The sequence below is a fragment of the Heloderma suspectum genome, chromosome 6 (genome assembly GCF_057233095.1).
Source record: "Heloderma suspectum isolate Gila_16-S chromosome 6, 16-S_ref, whole genome shotgun sequence".
Lineage (NCBI taxonomy): Eukaryota > Metazoa > Chordata > Lepidosauria > Squamata > Helodermatidae > Heloderma > Heloderma suspectum.
Genome location: NC_139463.1, coordinates 16,579,752 through 16,600,973, shown reverse-complemented (window position 1 = coordinate 16,600,973; position 21,222 = coordinate 16,579,752). Strand labels below are relative to the sequence as shown.

At 48.1% G+C, this 21,222-nt stretch overlaps 1 protein-coding gene across 2 annotated transcripts in view; it reads right to left on the bottom strand.

Moving 5' to 3' along the window:
* The window catches only part of SNX19 (sorting nexin 19), a 54,088-nt gene extending 35,733 nt beyond the window's left edge, over positions 1-18,355 (bottom strand). The window contains exons 1-7 of one of the 2 annotated variants that reach the window (XM_084803642.1): positions 15,675-18,355; positions 13,539-13,677; positions 10,877-10,977; positions 9,657-9,776; positions 8,010-8,140; positions 1,273-1,369; positions 912-1,104 (exon numbers count right to left, since the gene is read on the bottom strand). In XM_084803642.1, coding sequence (XP_084659768.1) covers positions 912-1,104; positions 1,273-1,369; positions 8,010-8,140; positions 9,657-9,776; positions 10,877-10,977; positions 13,539-13,677; positions 15,675-17,351 — 2,458 coding nt within the window. In that variant the 5' untranslated portion in view covers positions 17,352-18,355. The remainder of the gene's footprint in view (positions 1-911; positions 1,105-1,272; positions 1,370-8,009; positions 8,141-9,656; positions 9,777-10,876; positions 10,978-13,538; positions 13,678-15,674) is intronic. The other variant, XM_084803643.1, reaches the window with a different exon arrangement.
* Positions 18,356-21,222: the final 2,867 nt, after the last annotated feature.

Below are 21,222 nucleotides of genomic sequence, written 5' to 3'. Positions count from 1 at the left end.
CATTCCCCCTGCCCAGGTCACTCTGAAAGGTCTATTAAGCCAGCACATTTTGAACATCTTTGAAAAAACACATCCACAACATTCCTCAGAGGCTTCCTTTCCAGAACATTCCAGGCCTTCTATGCCCCGAGTGTTAACAGGGCCCTGTGGGTTCTCCCTCAAGAATCTTCTTGAGAGGGAAAGCGTGGAGCAAGGTGGGCCAGAGCAGACATCTCTCCTCTCAGAGCAGGGGGAGAAAACCCAGGGAGGGGGGTTCCTGGGAGGGGGGAAGTGTAACCCTTATCTCCCCTAAGATCCCAATGAAGATCAATCTTTGGGGGAAGGTAAGGGGTGTGAGTGTGTGTGACAGAGGCAGGGAGGGAGGGAATATGTGTGTGTGTAGTATTATTATTATCATCATTTATATCCCGCCTTTCCCCCTCTTATAAGGAACCAAGGAGGCTCACATGCGCCTCCTCCTCTCCTTTTTGTCCTCCCAACAACCCTCTGAGGTAGGCTCACGACAACCCTGTGAGGTAGGCTAGGCTGAGTGAGAGCTTCATGGCCAAGTGGGGACTAGAACCCAGTTCTACCAAGTCCCAGTCCAACACTCTAACCACTACACCACATCGGCTCTCCTGTGTATCTGTGTATGTATCTGTGTTGGAGGCAGTGCCTGGGAGGAAGAGAGTGTGTGTGTGTGTGTGTGTGTGTGTACAAGGGAGAAAGGGGGAGCTCAGGCATCGATCAACACTGGCTCTGCCCACGGCCACTGTTGGCACAAGGACCCTGGCCTGCCATCCACCACAAGTGGCCCTTGGGGACAAAAAGGTTGGCTGCCCGTCTTAGAGGCTCACAGTCGTTGTCAAAAAGGACGGCATGTGAGGTAAACAAGACTGAACGCAAACGCTTGAATGGGAGATGAGACTCACCAGGCTCACTGCAGCCCTCTGCTGGCTGCTGTGGCAACTCCACGGGGTTCACGTCCAAACGTGGCACAGGTTTAGGAGCATCGGTAACTCCGTCTCCCTCGCTCTCCGGGCCCACGCTGAACGCCGCCTCCAGCAGCCGTTCCCGCTTCTGAATGAAGGACTCCATTCTTGCCAGGGACAGGAACTCCGAGACCTAAGAGGAGGGGCAGGGAGGAACGTCACGTCACCTTCTCAGCACAGTGGAGCAAAGGGGAGGCAGCCCAGCCAAAAGCTGCCTTCTGCGACGACTCAGTGGCCAGTTTCGGGGCGGGTGTGTTGCAAGTATTCCTCCAGCCTTCCTCAAATATGCATAAACACTTACAGCAGTGCCTTCCCTGAAAGAGTATGCAATCTTCTCCTGTGCTCCGGGCACGTTCAGAACCGGGGCGATTTTACTGGATGGAAACCTCAGCCGAGGCCTGGGAAAGAGAAAAACCGAAATTATTATGATTTATTAACTGCGCTTCCTCCAAGGAGCTCACACAGGTATGTTCCTTGGTGATTGCTGGTCAGAGTGTGAGTACAGTTCAGGTATTTCGTACATCTCTATTTTCAACTCTTTAGGAACATCGGAACCCGCCTTATACTGTGACAATTCTTGCCTAGTATTGTCACGCTGACAGGCAGAGGCTCTCCAGGGTTTCAGGCAGAATTTTTTTTTTCCAGTGCTACCTGGAGAACTTGGGGATCGAACTCAGGTTCTGCATGCAAAGCATGTGCTCTACCGGTGAGCCACTACCCCAAGCAAACAATGCACAGCACGCTGCTGTTAGTCCGTTGATCTATTTTTGATGACACACAGAAGCAGCAATTGCAAAAAGACCGAACGTTGCTATTATTAGCAACGGCAAGGATGGAAATAGCATGGTACTGGAAAACAAGTGGAGGATATGCAGTGGCTGGATGGTTTCCCAAAACCTGCACAGTAGCCCTGGCTGCAACAGTTCACACAGGATAAAGGATTAATCAGAGGGACAATTTAAAAAGACAGGTTCATGGAAATGTGGTTTCCGTTTATAACTTATATGAATAAAAGCTCCACTGAATATCCAGTCATATTTCTGGATGGGAATAATAGTGAGAAAGACTGGAAATCGAAAACAGGAACGTTACTGGTAGCTGTTGAATATGAAGCTTATTTTACAATCATACATGCCATCTCAAAGTCTCCTATATCTACTAATATACCTGACAAGCAATGTAATACAAACTGTATGAATTGTGTACTGTTGATGTTTTGATTGTAAGTAAAATTTTTAAAAAAATGTTATCTAGCTTCAGGGCAAAAGTGAAATGAAAACATTAACAACAACAACAAAAACCACAACAGAAACCAACACACTGTGTTTTGAGGTAGCATGAAAGGATATGGATACACCATCAGTGGTGTATCTATTAAGTTCCATTCACAAGTGGAAGTTATTCTACAGCAATGGATATACACATGTGAACCAAGCTGACCATTAAGATCCATCAACTTAGCAGGCACAGGAGACAAGGCCTTTTCTGTGGTGGCCCCATAGTTGCAGAACTCTCCCGCACAGGATGTGTGTTTGGCTCCCTCTTTGATTGTTTTTGAAAGACCAGACTGTTCCAATCTGCTTTCAACTGAATGAATGTGCTGGTCTTAATTTTAACTGTCACCATTATTTTTATTTATCAGCAAAAGTTTCAGCAGCTGGAAGGAACAGAATGTTCTTACATTTAAATTAATTGGTCCTGGATGTGTCTTTAGTTATGACTGGTAGTTCAATGTTTTTAGCTACATATATGTTGTTTGTTAATATTGTTTGTGTGGTTTTATGTGCTTTTTTGTTAATGGCTTTTAAACTTTTTATATGGTATTTAATGTTTTAATTTCTGTAAACTGCCCGGAGAGCTTCGGCTATGGGGCGGTATAGAAATGCAATCAATCAATCAATCAATCAATCAATTTATGCTTCATTTTAAAATGTGTTTTTCTCTTTTTAATTGTTTCATGATTTTATAGGTGAACTGCCTTGAGATGGCTTCTTGCCCTGAAAGACAGTATACAAGTCATACCAGCAGGCTGAAGCAGAGGGATATGAGATGGGAAACAGAGCTATTCCACCACTCTGGCAAAAGACCACATCCTTTTTCCCCGCCTCTTCCCTCGCCATCCCTTTTTTCTTTTGTGCCTTCTTTTTATTGTAAGCCTGCAGGCAGGGACCATCTTGTTTTTATTGATTGTATGTAAGGCACTCTGGGAACCTTTTTGGCAGAGTAGTGGGATAAAAATGCTTTAGGGAACAATCCTATGGAGGTTTAGACTGAAAAACATCCTACAACTTCCAGCATTCCCCAGCCAGCATGTAGGACATTTTTCAGTCTAAAGATGCACAGGATTGTGTACTGAATTAATTAAATAAAAAATAAAAAATATTTAAACGAAAGAAGAAAGGTTTATGTTGTTTCCCATGTAGTCATATATCCAGATGGCTTTACGGGGCCAAATGGAAGTGAATTTGGAAGGTCCACCTTGGATGAAGGGAAGTTGAAAAAAGAGCATTGGTAAGGCCAGAGAAATTCTTCGGGGGGGGGGGGGGAAGAGTCGCACACCCCTAGTTGTTAGCCTAAGTAGATCTCGGCTGAATCACACCAAAGGGTTCATTTAGTCCAACGTCCTGCTTCTCACGCTGCTCAACCAGACACTCTGGGAGTGCTGCAAGTAGGATGCAGCATTAATGACCCCCTCCCATTGTTTTTCCTCCAGCAACTATTCTTCAGAGCTATAATACTTCTGCACGCAGCAGTTCTATTTCACCTCTGTATGTTTGTCTAATACCCTCCTCAAGCCACTGAAGCTAGTGCCTCCACCACGGTTCCATACATTTCTTATGCCCAGTAAATTCTGAAGTGCAGGAGTTCAGCATGGCCGTCCCTATAGCCACACCCCCAAGGAGAGTCCAAAAATGCAGCTGTATTGATCCATCTATTTCTCTCTTCGTAAGATATATGATATATGTCTTTTGTATATATTTTGTAAAGCTGATGGGTCTTAACTATCCATTCAATGCCACTTCATCCCAAGATACTTTGCATTACAACAGGGATAGTTCACATCAATATATTTATGCTGGGAAAATCCATTTCCTCCCCCACCGAGAGCTAAGCTAAGAGGGAACAGGGAAGCTGGGGGGGAGGGGGGAGATGATGTAATTGTCCCTGCTTACCTTAAAGTCCCAGCATTTCCACCCAGTGAACCCCCCCCTCCCCGGAATACGAACGTGGATGAAGAAATGCTTCCTCTGCCCAGAGCATCAGTGATATCCGGGTCCTAATATTACAAAAGGAGGAAAACTTCTCTCTCTCTTTGCTTTCTCGATGCCGTACATCATTTTATAAACCTGTGCCGCTCTCCCTTTACTTACTTACTTATTTATTTATTTATTACATTTATATCCTGCCTTTCTTGCTCTTTCAGGAACCCAAGGCGGCATACACAATCCTCCTCCTCTCCATTTTTAGCCTCACAACAACAACCCTGCGAGGTAGGTTGGGCTGAGAGTCTGTGTCTGGGCTAAAGTCACCCAGTGAGCTTCCATAGCTGAGTGGGGACTAGAACCCAGATCTCCCAGTCCAACACTCTCACCACTACACCACACTGGCTGTAGTCACCTTTCCTCTAAACTGAATAGCCCCAAACTCCTTCAAACATTTCCTCCTAAGGAAGGTACTCCATCCCTCCTGATGGTTTGGCTTGCCTATTTCTGCCCCCTTTCCAGCTCTGCAATATCCTTTTTGGGATGAGACATCCAGAACTGTATACAACGTGCAGCATTTCAAACTGTCAGGTTCCCCCCCACCGCCCCCCAGGGCACTGGGTTTTACGCACGAAGCCCGCTTCGGCGGGGCAATTTGGAAGCAGCATTCCAAAGCGCACTTACTAGGAAGGATGTCTCGCTGAACGCAGTGGGACTTCCTTCCGTGTAAACGCACCCCGGATCTGGCTGCAAACCCGACTGCCAAATTTCTCTCTTGAACCTACAAATATGGAGATGCCTGAATGGTTTGGAAAGATCTTGCAAAATGAAGTAAAAAGTTTAGTTTATTGCTAAAGAATGCCACTCCCCTGCCAAGATTTTTTTAGAAATGTGGTTATCTTCCCTCCCCCCGCCCCTTCCCATTTGATTACTTTCCAGGGGTGAAGTCTCTTTCCAGGAAAAACATTAGGTATGAACACAGGCATTACAGCTCCCACTATTCCAGCAAAGACTTGTTAACCCACCCAATGGACTCAGTAACATTTAGCAATGGCAGACACTGAACAACTTTGCTGAAGTTAGTCCTCCAGATAAGCATGCCAAGTGTTTGCTGGCCTCTGCATCTGGTTATCTCTGAAGAACATGTGGTGCTTGGGATAGAAAATAAATAAATCAGGATTTAGAACCTCATGTGAATGGCCAAATAATTATCTTGTCTTTATATTTTATTTATTATTACATATCTATCCTGGCTTTTTTCCTCTTGCAAGGAACTCAAGGCAGCTTACGTGGTCCTCCTCCTCTCGACAACCCTGTGAGGTAGATTAGGCTGAGAGTCAGTCACTGGCCCAAAGTCACCCAGGGAGCTTCATGGCCTTGTTGTTGTTCAGTCATTCAGTCGTGTCCGACTCTTCGTGACCCCATGGACCACGGCACGCCAGGCCTTCCTGTCCTGCGCTCTCTCCCGGAGTGTGCTCAAGTTCACATTCATTGCATCGGTGATGCTATCTAGCCATCTCATCCTCTGCCGTCCCCTTCTCCTTTTGCCTTCAGTCTTTCCCAGCATCAGGGTCTTTTCCAGTCAGTTTTCTCTTTGCATTAGGTGGCCAAAATATTTGAGCTTCAGCTTCAGTATCTGTCCTTCCAATGAGCACTCAGGGTTGATTTCCTTTTGGATTGACTGATTTGACCTCCTTGCAGTCCAGGGGACTCGTAAGAGTCTTCTCCAGCACCACAGTTCGAAAGCAGCAATTCTTCAGCGCTCAGCCTTCCTTATAGGCCAGCTCTCACAGCCATACATTTGTTCAGTCGTTCAGTCGTGTCCGACTCTTCGTGACCCCATGGACCATAGCACGCCAGGCCTTCCTGTCCTGAGCTCTCTCCCGGAGTGTGCTCAAGTTCATATTCATTGCATCGGTGATGCTATCTAGCCATCTCATCCTCTTTCGTCCCCTTCTCCTTTTGCCTTCAGTCTTTCCCAGCATCAGGGTCTTTCCAGAGAGTTTTCTCTTCACATTAGGTGGCCAAAATATTTGAGCTTCAGCTTCAGTATCTGTCCTTCCAATGAGCACTCAGGGTTGATTTCCTTTAGGAAGTCATACATTAGTACTGGGAAAACGATAGCTTTGATTATACGGACCTTTGTCGGCAAGGTGATGTCTCTGCTTCTTACTATGCTGTCTAGGTTTGCCATAGCTTTTCTCCCAAGGGGCAAGCATCTTTTAATTTCATGGCTACAGTCACTGTCTGTGGTGATCTTGGAGCCCAAGAAAGTAAAATCTGTCACTGCTTCCATTTCTTCCCCTTCTATACGCCAGGAAGTGATGGGGCCATGATCTTCGTTTTTTTAATGTTGAGGTTCAAACCAGCTGTTGCACTCTCCACTTTCGCCCTCAACAAGAGGCTCTTGAGATCCTCTTCGCCTTCTGCCATTAGGGTGGTATCGTCTGCGTGTCTGAGGTTGTTGATAATTCTCCCGGCAATCTTAATTCCGACCTGTGATTCATCCAACCCGGCGTTTCTCATGATGTACTCTGCATATAAGTTAAATAAGCAGCGTGACAATATGCAGCCTTGTCGTACTCCTTTCCCAATTTTGAACCAATTGGTTGTTCCATGTCTGGTTCTTACTGTTGCTTCTTGACCCCTGTACAAGTTTCTCAGGAGACAGGTAAGGTGATCTGGTACTCCCATCTCTTTAAGAATTTGCCACAGTTTGTTGTGATCCACACAATCAAAGGCTTTAGCGTAGTCAATGAAGCAGAAATAGACATTTTTCTGGAATTCTCTTGCTTTCTCCATGATCCAGCGAATGTTGGCGATTTGATCTCTAGTTCCTCTGCCTCTTCGAAACCCCGCTTGTACTTCCGGTAGTTCTCGGTTCACATACTGCTGAAGCTTAGCTTGTAGCATTTTGAGCATAACCTTGCTGGCATGTGAAATTAGCGCAATTGTATGGTAGTTTGAACACTCTTTGGCATTGCCCTTCTTTGGAATTGGAATGTAAACTGACTTTTTACAGTCTTGTGGCCACTGTTGAGTGTTCCAAATTTGTTGGCATATTGAGTGCAGCACTTTAACAGCATCATCTTTTAGGATCTTAAATAGCTCAGCTGGAATACTGCCATCTCCACTAGCTTTGTTGTTACTAATGCTTCCTAAGGCCCACTTGACTTCACTCTAGATCTCCTGAGTCCCAGTCCAACACTCTAACCATTATATCAGACTGGCTCTCAATGGGCTCAAATATGCTTCTTAGCTCACCCTGGCTGTGTTGGTTATTTTGCAACCACTGCGTGCTGTTTATACAGTCAGTCAAGTCAAGCGGTAAAGCCGTTCCTAGACTGTACCACTTCAGGCTATAGGAGCAGGTGTGTGTACATGCGCTAGGGATTTGCACATTTGAATGCTCCCTCACAAAACGAACTCCTTGAATGTAGAAAGCTAGCATAGCAGAAAGATTCAGCCTAGCCTTCTCCCTATCATGCTTACTCTCTATGTTTTTTTTTCCTATGTGCTTTCTGTGGGGTTTTTTTTTTTTTCACAAGAGGGAGCAATCAAACATGGAACCTGCAGTTTCAAGCATTACGAGTAGTGATAAAAATGCAGCCCTTACCTAAGGTTACCTTATGTAGGCTCTTGGCTGCCCTTTCTAGAGAAATATCAAGGGGTGTCAGGCCCATGCGAAAGCCTGCACTACTAACAGCCACCGCTTCATATAACCAAGCCTTGCAATTTACTGTCAAAAAGCCAGCCGTGTAACTGCTAATGGTGCGAACAGTGCCGCATCTAATTTGGCCCTAGCAGAAGGATTGAGCCTCAAGAGCACCCTTACTTCGTAGCCTTCTTCCCATCCGTCTGCGACTTCCCATCCACCTCGGCCTCGCTGAGTTCTTCCGTAGGGCTCTGCGGCTCGGACCTGGGAAACGCTGTTTTTAATGTGTCCACAATGGCATTCATTACAATCTGCAAGAGAATGAGGGAGCAGAGAGGGGCCTTCAGAGACAAAAAAAATTAAAAAGGTGATGCACCTACTAAAGAGAGATTCACAGCATCTTAAGAACATTACTAAAAATGGCCCTGACTAAGCATGTGTACATGGTGGGGAAACCTGTATGTTGCAGGAATCTTGTGTGTGCAGAAGGTTAGGGTCCTTGTTGGTGATGGCACATCCAATCAAGAGCGCTGGGCAGGTTTTGCCTTTCCCATGCTGCAAAGTTATCCCCAGCTATTGCCTGGCTTTTCCCTACATAAATGGATGTCTGAAATTCACTTATAAGGGAGAATCGTAGAGTTGGATGGGATCTTGGAGGTTGTCTAGTCCAACCCACTGTTCAACACAGAATCTGCAATGCAGGATGCAACCACAGCAATCCTGGCAAATGGCTGTCCACCCACCAATTAAATACCTCCAGCAGAAAGCGCCCCCCCCCCCACCTCCCAAGGCAGTCCAGTTACACCACTTACCATTGGAAAGCTTCTCCCAATGTTGAGCCAAAATCTACTTCCCTGCCATTGCCACCCGCTGGTTCTAGTCCTGACCTCTGCAGAAACAGAGAACATGTCTGCTCTACCTTCTACGGGACAGCCCTTCAGATATTTGAAAACAGCTATCCTGTCCTGCCTTAATCTTCTCTTCTCTAGGCTACAGAGAGCCAGCTCTTTCATCCATTCCCCATGGGACTTTGTAAAAGGGTGAGTGCTCTATCTGCCCCACAATGACCAGCATTTGAGCTGAAAGTCAGGTTTTACCCCCTCTCAGCAGTATGCCAGACTGCAGCTAACTTACTTAGGCTGCAATCCTATGCAGATGTATGTGTGAGTAAGGCCCATGGAACATAGCGGGACTCGCTTCCAAGGGAACATGCACAAAGTCACGCTGTCAAATCATACAGAACTCAATAGTGCTGTTCACACTAACCCACTCTCAGTGGTTGAGTGTGGGTTGTTCTTGATCTGTGGGTTGTTTGTTGAACTGTGAGTTAGCGTGTTGTCTGGACCCAGGACATTTTCTGCAGGGTGACTTGTTAACCACGCAGTGTGGCTTGTTAACCACCCTGAACAACCCAACAACACCCTGAACAACCCAACAACAACCCATAGGTTCTCAAGGTGGCTTGTTCAAGAAAGGTAAGTCACACTGCATGGTTAACAAGCCAGCCTGTGGAAAATGTCCTGGGTTCAGACAACACGCTAACCCACAGTTTAACAAACAACCCAAAGTTCATCAACAACCCACATTCAACCACTGAGTGTGGGTTAGCGTGTTGTGTGAACAGCTCCATGGGAGACACTGAGAATGGAGAGCCAACCACCATCTGCATAGCCCCACCTCTTCATCTGCATAGCCCACCTTGGGTTCTGCTTCTTGCTCACGTTGCAATGTGGCAGAACATTGAGAAGTGACTCTTAGCTATACAGTAATGATTTTTTTTTTTTAATCGTCTTTCTCTAGGAGAGCTTTCCACTAGGAACACGCTACCTTGTCAATCCTGGAGACCACGAAGGGCTTTTTGACAAAGGCAATTCTGGCATCCGTGTTCAGGGCCAGGAATTCCTGCATCTCCTCACTGTTGGCAATCTCAGGAATAGCACACAATTGCTGGAAGATGAAAACACTCTCACAGTAAGCTTAGGAGCACACGCACAGGTGCATTTTAACCAGGGTTAGCAACAGTCACACCTAACACCAAAACCAAGGAGAGCAGGACATACTCCCTAAACTCTAGTCCGTGGTTTTACATAGCAAAAGAAAAAATGGCTGCCCGGGCCCAAAACAATTCCCGCTGACTGCACCATGCAGTCACGGATTTCTCCTTGCATTACTACACTGGGAAGGCCCACTCTCCTCCCAGCCCCCACCCTTGCTGTCTGGATGGTCCGACAGGGTAAAGAAAAGAACTGTGCCTACCAAGTCCCCCGCATACGGTTTATAAAATAACAACAACAACCTGGACTTAGATCTCGAATGATATATCACAGCTATTAGTACAAGTCTGAAAGAAAACTTTTCAAAATTTATCCTCTGCTGGTATTTAATGCCTACAAGGCCTAACCGTATTTATCATAGGGTTGATAACAGGTGCTGGAGATGTAAAATGTCTAACGCAGATATGGCCGGTATTTTCTGGTTTTGCCCAGTGATTCAGGACTATTGGCTAAAGATGATAGATGAAATTGAAATCATATTATGTATAGACTACCACTGGATCCACTAGTTATTCTCTGGTTATGTAAAGGAAGTTGTTCTGTCTGATGACATAGAGATGACAGTGCATTTACTGATCGCCACCAGAATGCTGGTATCTGTAAAGGGGGAGGGATAAAGCCCCCACAATTGATGATTGGATTATTAAATTATGGGAAATAATATATATAGTTAAGTTCACTAATATAGTAAGGGTTAGGGAGGGAAGACAACAAAATAATAGATTATAGAAAAGTGGTCCTTATTTCTAATGTATTGGTCAAACACGAATCAAGAGAATGTGCAAGTTTTTCTGCTCCTGGGAATCTTGCGATCTTTGATGGCTTTGTTGGTAAATTTGTTTATATTCTCTATTGTTAAATTGTTGATAATACTTGGTCCAATTATTTGTCTGTATACTTTTGTACACTTTTGTCATCATTGCAAATAATAATAACAACAACAACATCTGCCACATCTATTTAAGTGCCATGACAGGAAGAAACAGTTCCCACCTTCAAGAATGACTCCAAAAGGCTTTTTCTGGCTTCCACTTTGTCGGTGTCCATGTTACCAAACGGAAGATCAGGAAAGAGCTTCTTTGGACCTTTTATATCTGGAAATTTAAAAATGAAGGAGAAACGTATGGCAACAATAATCATATTAAACGTATCTGTTTTATTTATTTCTTAAAATACTTACACACCAGTTCCGGAGAAGTTCAGAGCAGTTTACAATAACAAAAATACAGTTTTAAACCAATGTTACAACATAACTCAATAATAACATGGGAGCTACCACAGAAAACACTGTTGGATGTTGTCAGTCCAACAAAAAAACAACATGCCTCATTTGTTTCTTTGGGGGGAGACAGTGAGTAGTGGCACAGAGCTATGGCAGACAGATGTTGTGTGTGGCTTACCCACAGGGTTTGTGTGTGTGTGTGTGTGTGTGTGTGTGTGAATTCCATCCTCACCAGCAATGACACTACCTCTCACTCACTCACAATCTGTGCTGGGAAATCTGAGATACTACAGAATGTATTTGTTCACTTAGGACTTGTATCCCACCCCTTCCAAACATCCCAGGATGGGTAGCAAGGTGTTTTTTATTCTACCTGACCCCTGGCTACCAAAAGCCAGCTTGAATAAAGATGGGTCACTCCACTTTTGGAAGACTCACAGGCTCAAACACTGCTGAGTCTCCAGGAGAAGAAAGTTACGAAGTCAGAGGAGAGCAGCAAAAATCCCTCTCTGCACACTAGTGCAGACCTGGTTTGGTGCAAAGAGGGTGTATATAAAACACAACTGCAGTCAATTGTAAAGCTCATGGTGGAAGCAAGGGTAAAGGTAGTGTTTATTGGGAGAAAAGATCAGGTAAGGGGGGCTGAATTCCACAAGCTGAATTCCACAAGCCTCCCAGATGTTGTGGGACTCCAGCTTACATCTGCCCCAGCCTGCATGGCCAATGGTTATAGATGATGGGAGTTGTGGTCCAACAACATTTGCATTTTCTTTTCTTTCTTTTAGTTTTAATAGAACATCGCTTAAATTAGGTATGCTGTTTATTTTTAAAAAAATAAAATTATTTTAAAATTTTAAATTATTTTAAAAATAATTCTATTTTTAAATATAATTCATTTCTGTTTCTCAATTTCTAAAAAGAATTATATTAAATTATATTTCAAACAAACTTTGCTATTATTACTATTATTATTATTCTTGTAAAATGTTTATTTTTTGTTTGGCTTTGTTTATGCAATAACAAAAGTTAAAGAAAAAAAAAAAACCAACAAGTATGAACCATCCCCTGCACATAGATATGCTTAACCATGGGGCAGCGAAAAGTAGCTGAAATAAGAACAGGCCATCCTTTCTGAAACTTGCTCAGGCTCTGGAGAGTCTCCATGGGAGTAAAACTCCACTACTGAAAAGCAGGCGGCACAAATGGATTTCAATGTGTCCATGCTGAACAAGCTTTTTCTAGCTATTGTAAACATGAGGTACATAGAATCATAGACTAGTAGGGTTGGAAGGGGCCTATAAGACCGTTGAGTCCGACCCCCTGCTCAATGCAGGAATCCAAGTCAAAGCATCCCTGAGAGTTGGCTGTCCAGCCTCATCTTGGATGCCTCCAGTGTGGGAGAGCCCAACACCTCCCTAGGTAATTGGTTCCATTGTTGTATTGCTCTAACAGTCAGGAAGTTTTCCCTGATGTTCAGCCGGAATCTGGCTTCCTGTAACTTGAGCCCATTATTCCGTGTCCTCCACTCTGGGATGATCGAGAAGAGATCCTGGCCTTCCTCTCTGTGGCAATCCCATGCAAATTTAGATAGAGAAAAGGCCTACAACTCCCAGCATGCTCCAGCTCCCCATGCCTGGCTGGGGAATGCTGGAAGTTGTAGAATTTTTTTCTGTCTAAACATGCACAGGATTGTGCCCTTTATGGATTAACCCTACTAATCCTGGGCAGCTACGTAACTGAAATTTAAGGTGAGATTGTAGCTCTGAGCTCTCCAGCAGCTCAGATTTAGTGAAGTTGTATTAATTAATGTGCACTCTAGCTTTAATATGGATGTCAAAGGAGTTCTTCCAAAAGCCATTCCTGTGGCTAACGTTGTGCAAAAAATATATTTCTCCTTCACTCTCCTAAAACAATCTCAAGGCTGCAGGTGAGAAGTTTTTAGCCATTTTGAACTATTAGGGTATTATTACTATTGTGATTATATATGTTATTGTTAGTTCTTGTGCTAAAGTATCCTGTACAGTGTTTAAAACAAATCTAGAGGGCCACAGGTTCCTCACCCCTGATTTATTCTCCAGACTCCCTAATCTCTAACAGTCTCTCTTTAAGGCCATCCTGGGGTGCGGCCATTTTAAGACTGGAACTTCCTTCAAACCCTTCCATTTAATTTAATTGAATTCTGCCTTGCCCTTCAACCCCGAAGAATTGTCAGGGTGGCGAAACAATTGATTAAAATGCCCGCCATCAATATTAAAATATAAGAACAGCAGAACATCAAAAGCAGAGGATAGAAAGAGAGGCAGAGGCTGCAATCCTATACCCAATTACCTGACAGTAAAACCCACTGAACTCAGTAAGACGTATGTCAGAGTAGACATGTATAGGACTGGGCTGTACAAAAAGGTCCTGCAGAAAGCATAACTGAGCACCAACTTTTTATGAACTTCCGCAGATCTTGCTTCTCCTCCAGTCTGGTTTGCAAGTTCAAGAATTCTCGATATCGCCGGTTCACAGTGTGGTATGCCACTTGCTGGAGACCGCTAGTATTATCACTGTCCAAAGTTGTCTCATACTGTAGGAAAGAAAAGACTGTCCATATGCAAGGAGATAAGAAGACCATCAACTTTCTTACTGGAGGCTATGTGAAAGCACAGAAGACTTCAGAGGGAAAGCTCTAGAGCACAGACCTTTCAAGAGTTATGAGAAAGAATTTTAAAAAGATAACATCAACTGCCATGTTAATGACTGATGTACAGACATACTAGATTCTACTTTCTGCCTGCTCCAGGGGTGTTGAACCTCTTTCTGCCTGAGTTCCATTTTGGAAAAGCTCTCGGGGGGTGCATTGCAGTGGTGGGCAGGATCAAAGGCAAAGGGGGTGGGGCCAACCCCCCCTGCATATTTCAGCTTAAAGCTCTTACTGCAGTAACTAAACCTTAGGAGAGGTGTTTCAACCATTTAGAATGGGGTAAAAAACTGCATAAAGCTGGGAAACCACTCAGTGATCAGTGGTCAGGGGAATGGGCCATCTGAAGAAACCAGATTTATTTTATTGTATTGATTTATTTCATTTCTATACCGCCCAATAGCTGAAGCTCTCTGGGCAGTTAAAAAAAAAAATTAAAACCACAAAGTGCAGCATAAAACAATATAAAATATGAAAGCTTAAAACCGCAAAGTTTTCAGTACAGTACAACCAGAATAAAACCTAGCAGCAATGCAGAGGAATAGGGATGTACGAAATTGGCCTTACCTGGCTCTGCCGGGTTCCGCTTGGGGGGGGGGAAGGCACTCCGTCCCTCCCCCCGGAATCCTGGCTGGCCAGCTCCGATCCGCGGAGATTCCGCGGAGCCGCCGGCCGGCTCCGCCAGCAGCCGGACATCCGGCCGCTGGCTAGCAGGGACGCAAATGGTGGCATCCGTAGCCGCTGCCGTTTGCGTCCCTGTAGTCAGCCGCGATAGGCTATGTAAATCTTTTTTTTTTTAAATGCGCATACGCAAATGGCGGCAGCTTCGGCCGCCGTCATTTGCGTTCCTTATTTTGGCCCGCCTTAGTCTACGTAAATATTTATGTAGACTAAGACAGCGAAAATAAGGGGAACGCAAATAGCGTAGCGGACACTATTTGCGTTCCCCCTTATTTTTGCCATCTTAGTCTATGTAAATATTTATGTAGACTAAGATGGGCCAAAATAAGGAATGCAAATGGCGGCAGCCATAGCCGCCGCCATTTGCGTACATGCGTTTTTTGGGTTTTTTTAAGTCAGACGTGATAGGCTACGTAAAGATTTACGTAGCCTATCACGTCGTGGTTTTTTTGTTTTTTTTTAACCTAGCCATGATAGGCTACATAAATCTTTACGTAGCCTATTACGTCTTTTTTTTTTTTACACTGGAAATGGCGGTGGCGGCAGCCAGTCGGAAGACCGGCCGCCGCAGCTACCGCCGCCGAAGCCGCCACCGCCCGGAAGATCTGCCCCAGGTAAGTCTCATCCCGGGGGGGATCTGCAGGGGGGTGGGCGGGGTGGCAGGCCGTTCCGCCACGGAGTTTGGGGGGCCGAATGCACTGGCATTCGGCCTCACCGAAACCCATGGCAGAATTCTCTGCCATCCCTACAGAGGAATTGCTAAAATACTGGGAAAATAAAAAGCTCTTCACCTGGCGCTGAAAGCAGTACAACGTAGGCGCCAGGCAAACCTCTCTAGGGAGCTCATTTCACAGCCAGGGTGCCACAGCAGAAAGGGCCCTCTTCCTGGTAGCCACCCACCTCACCTCCTTTGGCAGGGGCTCATGGAGAAGGACCGCTGAGGATGATCTTAGGGTCCCGGAAGGCATATATGGGAGGAGGTGATCCTTCAGATAACCTGGCCCCAAGCCGTTTAGGGCTTTGAATGTTAATACCAGCACTTTGAATCAGGCCTGGAAATGGACTGGCAGCCAGCGCAGCTGGAAAAGTACTGGTGTAACGTGATCTTGTTGGCCAGTCCCCATTAACAATCTTGCTGCCCTGTTTTGGATGCACCCCTCGCCTACCCGCTCAAAACACAAAGAGATGAAGAATCGGGGTACCTTCACAGTATACAAGGTGTAGGGATGGAAGCCCGTTCCACTGTGCTCCCGGGCAGTGATGGTGCCAGTTATCCGCAGGTTTTGAATGACGACTGGGCCATCCGGGCTACTGAGCGGCTCAAAGCTGAAAGTGCCCAGGGGGGCAGTGGGGGAGGAAGAGAGCAAGCCCGGCAGCTGCGCTAAATCCTGAGGGCTGTGCGCCAGGCTCTCGGAAGACACCAACTCTTTCTCCAAGTAGGATGGCCGCCTCAAGAAAGCCTTTTCCGAGTCCTCCAGAAGAGCTGTCAAGGAAGCCAAGGTCTCCTCAGCTGCCGGTTCAATCTGGATGTCCGGGCACGGGCTCAGGGAGGTGGCCTGAAGGCTGGCTTCAGAGCTAGCGCCAGCATTATCCTCCACGCACCTGGCTTTGACTGCCAGACCATCCTCTTGATCCAAGCTATCAGGTCCCCCCAGAGCGAGGGAGCCTGCAAGGAATCCCTCAGCAGACACGAGGGCCATGGGGCCAGAGCCTTTTTCTACGTCGGACACGGGAGACTCAATTTCCATGTCTTCACATGGGAAAAAGGACCCCAGGGTATCTGGCTGAAGGCTGGGCATGGATGTGCTACTGGCTCTCCTTTCATCTACATCAGCCCTCAACTCTCTGCTGATGGGTTCTTTCCCCTCTGGCAGGTGGCACTCCAAACCATCCAGTACGTCACCAACCGAAGGCTCAGAACTCCTTGGAAACCCAGCCCTGGCCTCTGGGGCGGCCTCCAACTGAGACACCAGCAGCAAGGAGTGGAGCATGGCAGGCTGGCCAGGGGAAAGGGCCTGGTCCGAGGATGACGCCTCCGCGTTCTCATTCGCTCCGGCGACTCGACCGCCCATCTTGGAGAAAATCGCAATCAGCAGCAGATTGAGCCAGTCGGGGTCCGCCATTTTGTTGATCATGGGCAACAGCACGTTGCAGGTCACGAGCTCCACCACCACAAAGCGCCCGGTCTTCGTTTCCAGGTGCGGTTCAGGAACCAAGGTGCGCAGCAGCAAGTCCACGATGCGCCGGGTGTGCTCCACCTCGTTTGCTGGGCTCCGGACAGCCATGTGCGGCACCAACAGCTCGCGGTACGCTCGCCACAGCCGGTCGGCTCTTTGAGCCACGTCTCCAGGGCCCCCCGCCTCCTCCACTGTTTCCCGGGCCTTCTTGTAGGTCTGCAGGTGGCAACCGCCAAGCAGAAGCACCTTCTGGGTCAAGGCTTGCTTGTCGACCAGCGCCATCCTCCTCTTCAGCTCCAAGGCCAGGCCCATCATCCCTTTCTGCACCTCATTCTCGAAGCCCTGCTCGCTGCTCACGGCCTGGTACCAGGAGGAAACGAAATCCCGAACGATCTTCCGGATCATGTTCTCGATCTCCGCATCCAGCTGCTTCTCCGCCTCCGGGTTTTGAGGGTAGCTTTCGAGGAGAAGGAATCTCTCCAGGTGGATTTTGTTGCTGGTCCCAATCACCACTTGGGAACCCAGCCATCCGCCCAGCAGGGCCAGCAACCCAGAGAGGAGGCAAAGCAGCCAAACGTTGACCAGCAGCTGGACCACCAGCAGCGAGCCCAGCACGGCCCCCAGGGCCATCAGTTTTCGGTTGGCCACCATGTCACCCAAGCCGCTGCCAGGACCAGCGGCCGGTTCGCGGGCCCTTAACATCTCCTACCCTTCCTCCTCCTTAAACACCGTGCAGCAACCTCACTGCTGTCAACTCAAGGCTTCTCATCGCTTATCAAAGTTGAACATGTACATATATAATCTCCTAATACCTAAATAGCACGATGCTGCCCTTGCTTGGCCCGTTCCAAGCAAAGGGTTCAGCCAGCTCTTCGCAGCCTTACCAGGGCGACGCAGCAGAGGCGGGTGAAACTTGCACGAAAATCCCCCGCACGCAAACTGCGCGCTGCGATTAACCGCGGGCTCTGCATGAAGGGGGCGCGAAAGGGCATCTGCGGGGAGGCGAGGGAGGAAGAAACACTCCACAAAGCCGTCCCCCGGGCGCACCGCCGCTGCTTGCCGCAACCGGAGCTGCGCGCCCGCGCGCGCACTTGGCAAACGCGGCAAAAGAGCCCTCCTTTTTGCACCGCGGGGATGATCTGTCCTCCTCTTGTTTTTGCATGGGAGACCGGCTAGCCTCGCGGAACCGGATCGCGCCGCTGCGCCACGGGCGGGCCGGGGCTGTCTGCAAAGCGCCGCCGCCGCGCAGTCCCTGCAGTTCCCCGCCGGGGTCGGAAAAGCCGCACGCGTCGCGAGGCCGGCGCCCCTCTCCGGCGACAACGCTCGCTGCAGGGTCTTCCGAGCGCTTCCTGGGTCTCTGCCTGCTAAAGAGGCAGCCGGAGAGGGAAGGCCGCGCGGCGCGCTTGCGACGGTGGTGCCATCTGGCGCTGGAAACGGAGCGCCGCGAGCACGGGCTGGCGAGCTGGCTGGCGAGCTGGCTGGCGGGGGCGTGACGCTTTCCTCTGTTGCCGCCGCCGCCGCTTCTTCTGATTTTCACACGCCGTCCTTATTTTCCAGGAGGTCGTCCCTATTTTGGGGGGACCCTGCTTCCGGTAACCTTACATGCCCTTCGCTGTTTGACAGATGGAAACAGCGGACACGCTTGCAACACCCCTCTTCTCAGGACCGGCCAAGACCCTCTCGCCCCATTAACTGCTCCTATATGAGAAGAGCAAGCTCATTCTCCTGGCGCGGGTCCTAGGTAGCCGAAACGGCACTATCCAGGAGCGGCACGCTCGGGAAAAGCCCAGGGTTTGCAGGGGGGTGGGGGAATCTTTAGAACAGCCCCCCCCCCCCCCGCGCGCAAAAAACAAAAAAACAACATAAAACATCCAGTTTGCTCAGTGGCCAAGGAATGGTAGGTAACTGCTGCGGCGGGGCGGGGAGGAGAGGGGGAATGGAATGGAATACATGGGAAAGGGCATGGCTGGCTGGCACTTCACGCTGCAACATTTTGTTGCAGGTCCCACTTGTGTGCTCCAATTGTTCTCATTTACTAGGGTCAATTCATGTGTTCTGGTCCCTGCCCCACCGGTAAAGCACAGTTCTTATTTTGTTCTGCTATTTTTGCCTTTGGAGGATGCCTTGTTAACACTGTGTTAGTTGTTTGCTAAAGCGATCATTCATTCGTCAGATCCAGTTCCCTCCACAGAAGTTAGTAGCACAATCACCAAAGTCCTCCTGTGTTCAATGGGGCTGACTCACTGCAGCCTTTATCACTAAGGGTGTGGGTGTGGGTGTGCACGCGTGTGTACGCGCCTTGCCTCCTGTGCACTGATGCATTTCAACAGAGAGGTCTCTAACTTCAAGCTATTGAACACAATCATGACGAGGCTGGACAGCCATCTGTCAGGGATGCTCTGACTTGGATTCCTGCATTGAGCAGGGGGTTGGACTTGATGGTCTTACAGGCCCCTTCCAACCCTACTATTCTATGATTCTATGTAAGAGCATGTGCTTTCCACCTCCTGCAGTATTTTGACTGATGAACAACCTATTGCAGGGCTGTGGTGTTTTTTGTAGTGTCTCTTTCACCAAATACACACACACACACACACACACACATTGTGTTTTAATATGTGGAAAATGGGGGGTTGCAGATTAACGGAACACAGCATAAAGCAAGAGGAGAAGCCTTCAGCAAAAGTGTAATACTAGGGGGAAAACTTGGGCAGTGATATCTGGCATGGGGCTTGAGGGGGGTTACAAACCTGCCCCACGTTTTGCTTGTAAAATATTGGAGCAGGCTTCTTCAACCTGGTGCCCTCCAGATGAGTTAGACTAGAACCCCCAGACCCCGCCCCCAGCCAGCCTATAACCAAACCCACTGTAAGATTAAACACCCCATTAAGGATTTTTAAGGTTGTGTTTGTTTGTTTTAAAAAGGGAAACTGTTGTGACTGGTTTCTGAACACCCCTGTTTCAGGAGCCAATGCACGGGACAGACCATTTCAGACACTGCTGGGTCCAGGGTCTGGAGAGGGCTGTTGAGCAAGTCACCCTCGATGTCAGGGGTGTCTCTGAGTGCAGGGAGTGGGATAGCAGTTCAGATTCTGAAGGAGAATCATCAGACGTGGGGGAGGTGTTTTCCCAGGCTAGTCCAGATATGAGTAGGCCTGCTTCTTAGGTTACAAATGTACAGATGGCTGAGCTTGAGGGTCCCTCCTCACACACACACCCCGTGAGAGGCAGCAAACAGGAGGTTGACCTAATAGACGGCAGGCGCAGAGCAAAGAGAGAGAAGTCAGGGGCAGAACTTAGATGGTCTCCCCAATTGGCCTTGCATGAGAAGCTGTGCTTAGAGGCCTCATGAGAAGAGAGGGACCTCCCCCCGTTACGTTAGGCTAGTGAGACCACCTTCCTCTTCAAATGGCGGGCAACTTTCGTAACTACCTTTTGAACCCCCTGAAGGCATTCCTGGTAGACTGAGAGCTTCTCTGAGAATTTGCATCTGTATGACCTTGTGAAGTAATGGATTAAAAGCTGTAGACTGAAGCCTCTCTCTGTGTACGTTTGGGCATTGAAGTGAAGTGGGGCCTAAGGGAATTGTGACACTCAATGGACCCCCTCCCGCAATGAGTCTACCTTCTCACCAACATTGTCACCAGCTGCTGTTGCTCCTCATTGTCTTTCTCATCGTTGCTACCACTTGCTTGCGTGACAGGCAGAGAACCTGTGAGGAAGTAGACGGTGGCATCTCCTGCGCCTCCTCCTCACCGCCAGTGGTGTCTGGGCCAGAGTGACAGGCAGGTAGGGATGTTGGAGAAATCCGCCACAGACTCCAGTGAGGCTGGATTCTTTGGAATCTGGCCCCCCGGAGTCCGTGGTGGAACAGACTACCCCCCCACTGCCACCCCCCGAAATCCCCCCGGGACGGACCCTACCTGGCAGCGGATGCTCCAGGTCGGGTTGTCCTCCTTCCGCAGCCGGCCTGTGGAACGAAATGGCAGCCGTCGTAGCCCGTTTTTGCGTCACTGTCCATGGCCATGATTGGCTACGTAAATATTTACTTAGCCTATCACGGCAAAAAGGAGGGATGCAAATGGCGCCTGTTACACCATTGCGTCCCTGCCCGTGGCCGTGATAGGCTACGTAAATACTTACGTAGCCTATCACAGCCTAAGGCAGGGACGCAAATGGCAGCCGGCGTAGCGGCCGCCATTTGAGTCTGCAGCGCGGCAGCAGTGGCCGGAAGTCCAGCTGTGGCCGGGGAGGATTCCAGGGGGGATGGACAGATTGCCTCCCCCCCCGCAGCAGATGCCCCGACTGGAACCAGGTAAGGGATTCGTACATCCCTAGAGGCAGGTGAACAAGCAGGTTGCAGTAGTGCAGAGGAAGGGCAGCTTCAGGGAGTTCTGCAGGGCTGTGGGCCCTTGGCAACTGCCCAACCATGCCAACCCTCGATACCAGCCCTGATTTGAGAGTATATAAAATAGAAGAGGCAGCCTTCTGTGTAAATCTCTTATTTACTTACTTACTTACTTACAATATTTATATACCTCTCCACATCAAAAGATTTCAGAGTGGTGAACAG